The sequence below is a fragment of the Cebus imitator genome, unplaced genomic scaffold (genome assembly GCF_001604975.1).
Source record: "Cebus imitator isolate Cc_AM_T3 unplaced genomic scaffold, Cebus_imitator-1.0 Scaffold43, whole genome shotgun sequence".
Taxonomy (NCBI): Eukaryota; Metazoa; Chordata; class Mammalia; order Primates; family Cebidae; genus Cebus; species Cebus imitator.
Genome location: NW_016107358.1, coordinates 7,488,470 through 7,497,626, shown reverse-complemented (window position 1 = coordinate 7,497,626; position 9,157 = coordinate 7,488,470). Strand labels below are relative to the sequence as shown.

Below are 9,157 nucleotides of genomic sequence, written 5' to 3'. Positions count from 1 at the left end.
AGTGAATTTGCTTCTAGGATCCATAGACGACTGGGTGTTCCTGGGTGGGGTAAAGGCAAATGAATTTGTGTCATCATTGGCATATGGTGTTGGTGTTGATGTTATCTTGTCTAAAGTCCACAGCAACCTGTGTTTCAGGACCCTGTCTATCATTCTGATCATTCAGAATGCATGCCAAGCCCCTGCTCTTCTTCCTGGAGTTATCTTTATCACCTCTCCTCAAGTTTTATCTTGCATCATATTAAACTACATTGCATTTCAGTATATTAAAATGCAACATTAATATATAAGCTGGAGAAGCACTGAGACATTTCCAAGAAGATAGGGATGACTTTTCTAATATATTGTCTGATTACATTCTCTTTCTGTTGGGTGCTAGCTTAAGAAGCTCAACTAAAGCCCAAATGAACAGATAAGTCAACACATCCCACCCCAAACCCTCAGGACGCTGGCCTGGGTTACCTGTGGCCCTCTCTGTGGCCAGTTTGTGAGTAGCCTCCCAGGAGAGTGTGTCCCAACTTCCAGCAGCTGCAGTGGTAAGCCACGTGTCCGCTAAACGCCTACATTGCATCAGTAAGAGAAACTAAGGAAGGGATGGAAAAGCTATCATTTTTCTTTTCTTCTTCAATTCTGGGAGTATAGTGATCTAATCACTGTTATTACTTTTATTTAAAGCATCCACTTAGGCGTTTTAAATGATGGTAAAGAGAAAGCTTCAGATTGGGGTATTGGTCAGATCGTTCTTCCTAGCGATGATCTCTTTGCCTTTGGCACCTCGCGGCTCCTCGCAAGCCTCCAAGAATTCCCGGGTCTCGAAACCTACGCGCGGCGGAGGCGACGCCTCCCGGGAGAGGGTGGGTGAAAGAAGGGGGCGGGGCTATTTAAATAGCCCGCGAGCTTCGCGTCCCCATTGGCTGCCAGCCTGTCGGTTACCGCGGGGCGGGGAGTCCCGGAGCTGGAGTGCTGTACCTGAGCCGGGCGCGCCGCAGAAAGCCCACGTTGGCCGCTGCGGGGAGCGCGGCGTGGCCAGGCGGGAGACTGCGAGGTCCGGCGCCGCCGCCGCGGCCGCTGCTGGGTGAACTGGCTCCCTTCCTTCCCATCCCCTCTGCGAGCGGGTGTGCTGGGCAGCCGGGCGAGCGCCGAACGGAAAGCAAGATCCTCGCCGCCTCCGCTTGAAGAGGCGAGCGGCGCGCGGAGATTTTGAGGGGGAGCGACGGTGCCCGAGGGCTCAGGGGCGCGGAGTTCGTGAGCGACAAGGAAGTTAAACCTCGCGGAATAGACTGGCATTTCGGGACGCCTTGTCGCCGCAGCCTGGGCCCTGCGCCGGGGTGAACTTCACGGTGGCCCTGCGATCTCGGGAGGGGCGTGCGCCGCAGTGATGCCGGGCATCTCCCGCAGCTCGTGAGCGGCCCGCTGCCCGCCACCCAGGGTCCCACTCAGCCGCCAGGGAGGGCGCGGGGCAGCGCACGTGCACGGCCACCAAGGCCCGGAGTGACCGCGCCGCGACCCGCCCAGGAGCCAGGGCGCAGGCTGCAGCGCAGCTCGGACTCGGACGCACCTGGCCGGGACCGCGCGCCTCTAGAGACCTGCGCTAGGCTGTGGGGCTTCCCTTCCTCCCCTTCGAGCAGTTCTCCCAGTGATCGCCCCTTCGCCACCCCCCCCAGCCTGGGCAACTGGGGGCGCCCCGTACGACCATGAGAGATAAGGACTGAGGGCCAGGAAGGGGAAGCGAGCCCGCCGAGAGGTGGCGGGGGCTGCTCACGCCAAGGGCCACAGGGGCCGCGCTCCGGCCTCGCTCCGCCGCTCCACGCCTCGCGGGATCCGCTGGGGCAGCCCGGCCGGGCGGGGATGCCGGGGCTGGGGCGGAGGGCGCAGTGGCTGTGCTGGTGGTGGGGGCTGCTGTGCAGCTGCTGCGGGCCCCCGCCGCTGCGGCCGCCCCTGTCCACTGCCGCGGCCGCAGCCGCCGGCGGGCAGCTGCTGGGGGACGGCGGGAGGCCGGGACGCGCGGAGCAGCCGCCGTCGTCGCCGCAGTCGTCCTCCTCGGGCTTCCTCTACCGGCGGCTCAAGACGCACGAGAAGCGGGAGATGCAGAAGGAGATCCTGTCGGTGCTGGGGCTCCCGCACCGGCCCCGGCCCCTGCACGGCCTCCAAGAGCCGCCGCCCCCGGCGCTCCCGCAGGAGCAGCAGCTGCCTCGCGGAGATCCCCCTCCTGGGCAGCTGAAGTCCGCGCCCCTCTTCATGCTGGATCTGTACAACGCCCTGTCCGCCGACGACGACGAGGATGGGGCGTCGGAGGGGGAGAGGCAGCAGCCCTGGCCCCGAGAAGGAACCAGCTCATCCCAGCCACGGCAACCGCCCCCGGGCGCCGCGCATCCGCTCAACCGCAAGAGCCTTCTGGCCCCCGGACCGGGCAGCCGCGGCGCGTCCCCACTGACCAGCGCGCAGGACAGCGCCTTCCTCAACGACGCGGACATGGTCATGAGCTTTGTGAACCTGGGTAAGGATCTAGGGTAACCTAAAGACGAGAACGTTTCCCCCTTTTCAGTGTCCCGGGCCCAGAGGGGCGGAGGAGCTCCCAGTGCGCCAGTCCCGCCTGGTGTCCTGGAGGACGCGGGGACAGGCGGGCTGTGCTCCCGCCACCTGCGCGGCAGTGGGCTGCACATGCGCTCCCCCGCACCGAGGGTAGAGCTTCGCGCTGAGGCCCCGGGAGCGCTGCCCCCAGCTGGTGTGTCTTTGCGGGTGCCCGGAGCACGTTCCGCGTTTTTTTCTCTCCTGCCCAGCTCTGGCCATGTTAACTCAACTGCAGCAGAAAAGTCCAGCCTGAGTGTGGCCATCCTGGGAAGAGGGCTCTTCAATGCGATTTTCCCCTCTAAAATGCCTTCTTTTGCTCCCTAACTCGGAGTGCGTTTTCCCACCGTGGCTTTTAGGGAATCCGACAGCGGCTGGGAACTTGGAAAACTTGGCCTGAGTATGTTTAGAGGTACCCACGGCACTGGGGGAGGTTGCAGAGGAAAGTCCCGAAAGCACCGCGGAAGGCGCTCGGATCCCAGCCGGGCGGGGCTTGCTCTTGTTTGGGGTGGGATGAAAACTCCCATTACTGGGGTAATCCATCCTGTGCCCCTGCTCACATGCCCTTGGCCATTGTCCCCAAAGGCTGAACATTTGATCAATGCAGCCCAAGCTGCACGGGCAGAGGAAGGGTGCGGGGTAGGGGCCGGGGTTGGTCGCTGAGCTCCTCTGAACCGGTTGCCAGGCAACAGAATGGAAATTCAAGGGCGGCTAAACCGAGCTCCGCCACAAACGTTCTGTGGCAAACCCGGACCGAGTCACATCGCCCTTTCTCCCCGCTCCCGCCCCTCTGAGTTTTCTCATCTGTAAATGAGAAGGGTGCAAAGAAGACACTTTTCTTCGGAGCCAGTGCCTCTGGTTTGCACTGCCCTTCATTCATAAGCTGACTTAGTTCAGTGCAGACATAGGATGGAGGGACGCGCTGTCGGTGGACAGACCTGGGGTGCAGTGGCCACGCCCGGAATGGGTGCAGCCACGCGGCGGGGTGGGTCTTCGCGGGCCTCCTTCCCGTGTAAGACGGTAGCTGTGCCCAGGCCCTTGAGTGGATGAGCAGACACTCGCTAAGGGAGCACATGGGTCTCCCAGCTACGTCAAAGACTCCGGTCTTTTAATGGCATTACTTACTGGAATGATTCCTGCGTAGAATATCTGGGTGATTTCTTTACCAATCTATCTGAGATTCCCAACTCCGCTGAGCTTTGAAGGAGAGAACGTGGGGGGTAAGAGCCAAGAGGGCAAGGGGAGGGTGTGGAGGCAGGGCGATTGGCATCCAAGTGGTGCAGAAATCCTCCTGGGAAATTCATGAAACAGAATCTCACAGGGAGTCCAGGCTCAGGGCCTGCCAGTCTGGCTGCTTGCACTGTCCGGGGTTCTGATTGGACAAGAATTTTCACAATTTATTGGAACCAAATCCAAGGTTGACCCATCTCCAGGAAGCATTATAAGGAAACTCTCATGCCAGTCAGTAAAATTTGTAGTGGGTGGGGGCCGGAGTGGCAGAGAACCAGCGCTGTTCCTTATTCTAACTTTTCTGCTGCTTCTGACTTAATAAATTCCTCCCCTTGCTCTCTTCCTCTCCTCTCCTTCCACACCCCCCCCCCTCAGGTTTCCTGACAGCTTTGGGGAAATGTTTTATTGTCTTTTGGGGGTAGTCCTAACCTGGACAAAGGGGAGGAAAGCTGGCACCCCTGGCTACTTCACAGAGAATCGTGTTACAGTCCCTGGGAAAGCAATTCCTGGGCTTGGCCTGAGGCTCTTAGCATTAGGTGCCCTGGAGCATCACCCGGGGCACTTAGAGATCTAGGGATATCAGAGCTGCTCCGTGGACCCAGACCACGGAGAGTCTTTGAGGGTGGGGCACAGGCATTTTATTATTATTGTTATTATTATTATTATTAAAGTACCTTAGGTTTTTCTAATGTGCTACCATCGTCAAGAAACACTGGCACAGGGGATCCCAATGTCTGAAAGAAATCAATACATCATCCCAGTAAGAGATTAAGACCAAAGCTTTCAAGCATGACTACACCTTAGAATCACCTGGGTGTTAAGTGGGAGGTGGTGGTGGTGGTTGGGGGGGAACACCTTAAAAAAATCCAGATGCCCAGGTGGTACTCCATATCAAATCAGAATGTGTGGAGGTGGAAGCCAGGTAGCAGTATATTTTTGTACAAAAATTAAGATGATCTCCCAATGTTGCCCAGGCTGGACTCAAATTCCTGGCCTCAAGCAATCCTCCTGACTCAGCCTCCTGAGTTGCTGGGACTATAGGAGTTTTGCCACCATGCCCAGCGGTGTCAGTGTTTTGTAAACTGCTCAGATGATTTCAGTGTTTGGAAACCGCTGCCTTAGATGATATTTGAAATTTCAAGAGCTGGGCTTAAGGTGAGTTTGTAAAGTACAGTCACATTTACTGCATTTATTCCCCTTATTGGTTCCTTTTCTGACTTTTCGTGGGCTACAGGTATATAGTGCTTTGAGTCACACTGCTTAAAGCTGGCTGTCAACTAATCCTGCGAGGGTGATGGTTTAACATAGGATCTCCCTAGGGATATTGACATTTTTCATAAAGGATTTTGAAAGATATATATAAAAAAAATCCCCTGAGAAATTTCAAGAGAATTCACCCAGTAGTGCAATTTCAGCCCCCAGGACAGGCTGACATGGAACTGAAAGAGAATTCTAGGATGGGAATTCTACCCCAGGCCCCTCATATCCCATCACCGGGCTCCTTGTACAAGTTATAGCTACTGTGGGTCCAGCTCTGGACTCCATAATGATAGTATGAAGAGAAAACTTTTGCAGGTAAGTAGAATCCAAGCAGCATGCCATGCCACCTGCCGATGAAGCAATTCTATTTCATCTTAATCCACTTAGCAATAGAAAAGGGGTGTTTCATCGTGAGAGGCTAGAATGGGGTAAAATCTGATTGCCATGACTGTGAACATAGGAAGGACAGTTCATTTGAAGAAAGTTATTGTTTACCAGTGTTGGATTCTCTATATAGGGATGCTGGGGAATTTGATTTCCTAATTGGTGTCAATGCCATGTTAACTGCCACATTGCCTGACTCATCTATGAAAGAATCTGCAGAAAGATAAACATTACAGTGCTGTATTTTAAAGTACTCTTCTACCTACTAGGTTAAGTAAATTACAAACTGGAAGTACAAGGGAAAGTATTACATAGTTGTAAACATCCGACTTCCCTGGGACTGGGGGAATAATTTACTCATGAAATACATTTAAAACACCCTGAGCCTTGTAAGCCAGCTGGACTATCAGGAAGTATGAATCAACAGGATAAATTTCTCTCTCATAGCGCAAGTGCTGGTCATCCTACCAGCTCATTGTTGTTTATGTTGACTGTTTCTTTTTCTGGGTGAATAGGCTGGGATGTGTCGCCTTCTAAATGCTAACCGTCTGCTGCTGGTGTGTGCAGAGTGCCTGCCTGGGTGAGCTCGTGAACCTGCATTCACTCAGGGCCATTTTCTATTTGTTTTCTAATGCTAAAAATGTCTTGGCAGTTTAATCAGCAGCCCTGCCAATTTGTCGACCTTGCAGAGGTATCCTTCAGGTCCTAGCTTAAGATTCACCTAAGAGAGACCTTCTCTGCAACTCCATATAAACCGGTCCTGCCCCCATCCCACCCACTTCTGTACCATGACAGCACTGTTTATTTCCTTCCTTGCACTTATCACAAGGAGTTTTTCTTTTTTCTTGTTAAAATTTGCTTACTCATTTGTTTGTCTCCCCTGTAGGATGTCAGCCTCCAAAGGCGGAAACCACACTAACCCACCACAGTAGCCCAAGTGCCTAACATAATGCTGACCACATGGAAGGTGCTTCGAAAAGACTGAATTAGTGAAAATATGGACATAGCCCATGCTTCAAGTTCATATTTCACTGATCTGGAAGATTTGATTATTTAGAAAGGGTATACCTGATTTTTATTGAGTAAAAAGTTTAAATTGAAGAGATTTAGGACAGGGAGGTTCATAGCATTCGAGGTAAATCATCATGCTTTATTAATATACCTTTTTTATTAGTCATTCATATGTATATTAATTTGTAATATGCATTACATTTGAGAGTAGTAAAAACATTTAATTAAATACCTGCATTTCAGATTCACTTATTTTAATTATTGAGGTATTGCTCTCCAAATGCTAAGGTTAAATGGAAACTTAAAAAAACTCAAATTATGCTCAGAAAGGGAATCAAGGGAATCAGTATATATTAGTACAAGCAGCAAGAAACTTGCCCTAAAAATACTGGCAATTTTCTGAACAAAATTACTCTTGTTAGACGCAAGAAAAATGGAATACCCGCTGTTTGTATTTGTAACTAGATACAGTGCACTGTTTTTTTCTCCTAAACATAGATCAGTAGTACTAGTTTTCATTTAAGCTGCTTGTACTCGAAGATTTTTGTTCGTAGAAAATAAATCCATGCAGCCGGGCGCGGTGGCTCACGCCTGTAATCCCAGCACTTTGGGAGGCCGAGGCGGGCGGATCGCGAGGTCAAGAGATCGAGACCATCCTGGCCAACACGGTGAAACCCCTGTCTCTACTAAAAATACAAAAAAATAATTAGCTAGGCGTGGTGGCATGCACCTGTAGTCCCAGCTACTTGGGAGGCTGAGGCGGAAGAATCCCTTGAACCCAGGAGGCAGAGGTTGCAGTGAGCCGAGATTGCGCCACTGCACTCCAGCCTGGTGACAGAGCAAGACTCGTTCTCAAAAAAAAAAAAAAAAAAAAAAAAAAAAAAAAAAAAAAAAAAAAAAAAAAAAAAAAAAAAAAAAAAAGAAAGAAAAGAAAAGAAGTCCATGCTTGCAAGCTACTCACAGCAAAAACAGTTTGGAGAATTTGGTTGCAAGAAGCAGTAGATGTTCTTCTACTGCTTCTTGAGTAAATTTGAAATTCGGTGGCATTTCACCAAAAAAGAGTTGTACAAAGTGTTCTTAAACTAAGATCAAAGGGCAAGCAGATACCATTGTTCAGACCTCAGATGGTGTTTCCTCTGGGTGTCCTTCTAAGAATGGGTATAAATCCTTTTTCAATGTGCTGAATCATGGTTAGTTCCTCTGTTTGAGAGCTTACCTCTCATCAGCTTGGAGGAGGGCTTCCCAGGGATAAGAATCTCCATTAGTACAAAAACAGTGTTCAGTGCTTTATTTAGCATATAATAATTTGTTGCCTCTCTGCGTCTTTAGAGATTAGCTACTTTATATGTTGGATTTCAAATTGATATTTTACTTGACTATGAATACTGGTATCAAACATAGTATAGTATAGCAAACTAAAAGACAGCAGGCCTGCTATCTCTGCCTCATTCCTGTTTATGAAGCTGAGTTAGACAAGGAAAATGAAGGGCGTACAATGTCTTGCATCATTAGGCAGCTTTCTGTAACTTTTTCACAAACTAATTCTTCACTTTATGCTTCCCATCTTATATCAGAAATGAATTATTCTAGGGAATGACTATTGGTTTTTGTTTTTGTTTTTGATTTTTTGAGATAGAGTCTTGCTCTGTCACCCAGGCTGGAGTACAGTGGCAAGATCTCAGCTCACTGCAACCTCCGTCTCCTGGGTTCAATCAATTCTCCTGCCTCAGCCTCCTGAGTATCTGGGATTACAAGTGCCTGCCACTGCACTCGGCATTTTTTTTTTTTTTTTTTTGTATTTTTAGTGGCCAGGCTTGTCTTGAACTCCTGATCTCAAGTGATCTGCCTGCCTCGGCCTCCCAAGTGCTGGGATTACAGGCTAGAACCACTGCATCCAGCCAGAAATGACAATTGTTAACTTAGCACGTCATTACAGTTTTCATTTTTCTATTTTGAGCTTTATTCTATTTTTCTTCCTCTTCCATTCAGAATTTAAGTTATTTTGCTATCTTTGGTGCTTCCAGCAGTGGGAAGAAAAGTAGAAGATATTTTAATTAGATAATTGTGTTTTTCACTAGGAGCTTTCATAAATATCTGAAACTCCCAAAGACAGGAGTAGACAATTTACCAAGTCCTCATTCATGTAAGCAGCTGTTACACATTAACCGTCCTGTCCCACCTTCCCAAGGCCACGGCACAACCCAGCCACGTGCCTGGCAGGAGGGCTGCCCCAGCCGCAGGGTACCACCCGGGGGGCAGGTATGGAGGGTGGCTGGCATCTTCTCTTGTGTTCTCCACAAGGAACCAGTGAATTATGTTGTTCTTATTTCTCTGTTTTCATCATGATGGCTGAGTTAATTTTATTCAAATACATTTTCTTTTCTGATCATACCCTTACCTTCTCTTCAACACCCTCACTCCCATCTCTGATCCAGCTCTTACTCAGTGGAAACGTGAGTCAGAAAACAGCCCCAGTCTCTCCTGGACTGTATGAAAGTGGTGATAGTTGTATGAAGAAGGAAAACCATTACCACTTTAGTGAAAATTAGAGTTACTCTAGAACCAGTGCCATTAACCTCTAAGTTTTGAGAATATCAGAAGTTCTCAGAACCTATATTCCACCTGTTCACATTTTACTGCAAGCAATAGAAATCAATGACAGGTTGTGGGTCACTGAAATTTATCAGATTTTTTGTTCAGTTAC

The 9,157-nt window shown here is 50.0% G+C and overlaps 1 protein-coding gene across 1 annotated transcript in view; it reads left to right on the top strand.

Moving 5' to 3' along the window:
• The first annotated feature begins 955 nt into the window (after positions 1 to 955).
• BMP6 (bone morphogenetic protein 6) overlaps positions 956 to 9,157 on the top strand; it is a 163,675-nt gene continuing 155,473 nt past the window's right edge. The window contains exon 1 of the mRNA XM_017526736.2: positions 956 to 2,497. Coding sequence (XP_017382225.1) covers positions 1,849 to 2,497 — 649 coding nt within the window. The 5' untranslated portion in view covers positions 956 to 1,848. The remainder of the gene's footprint in view (positions 2,498 to 9,157) is intronic.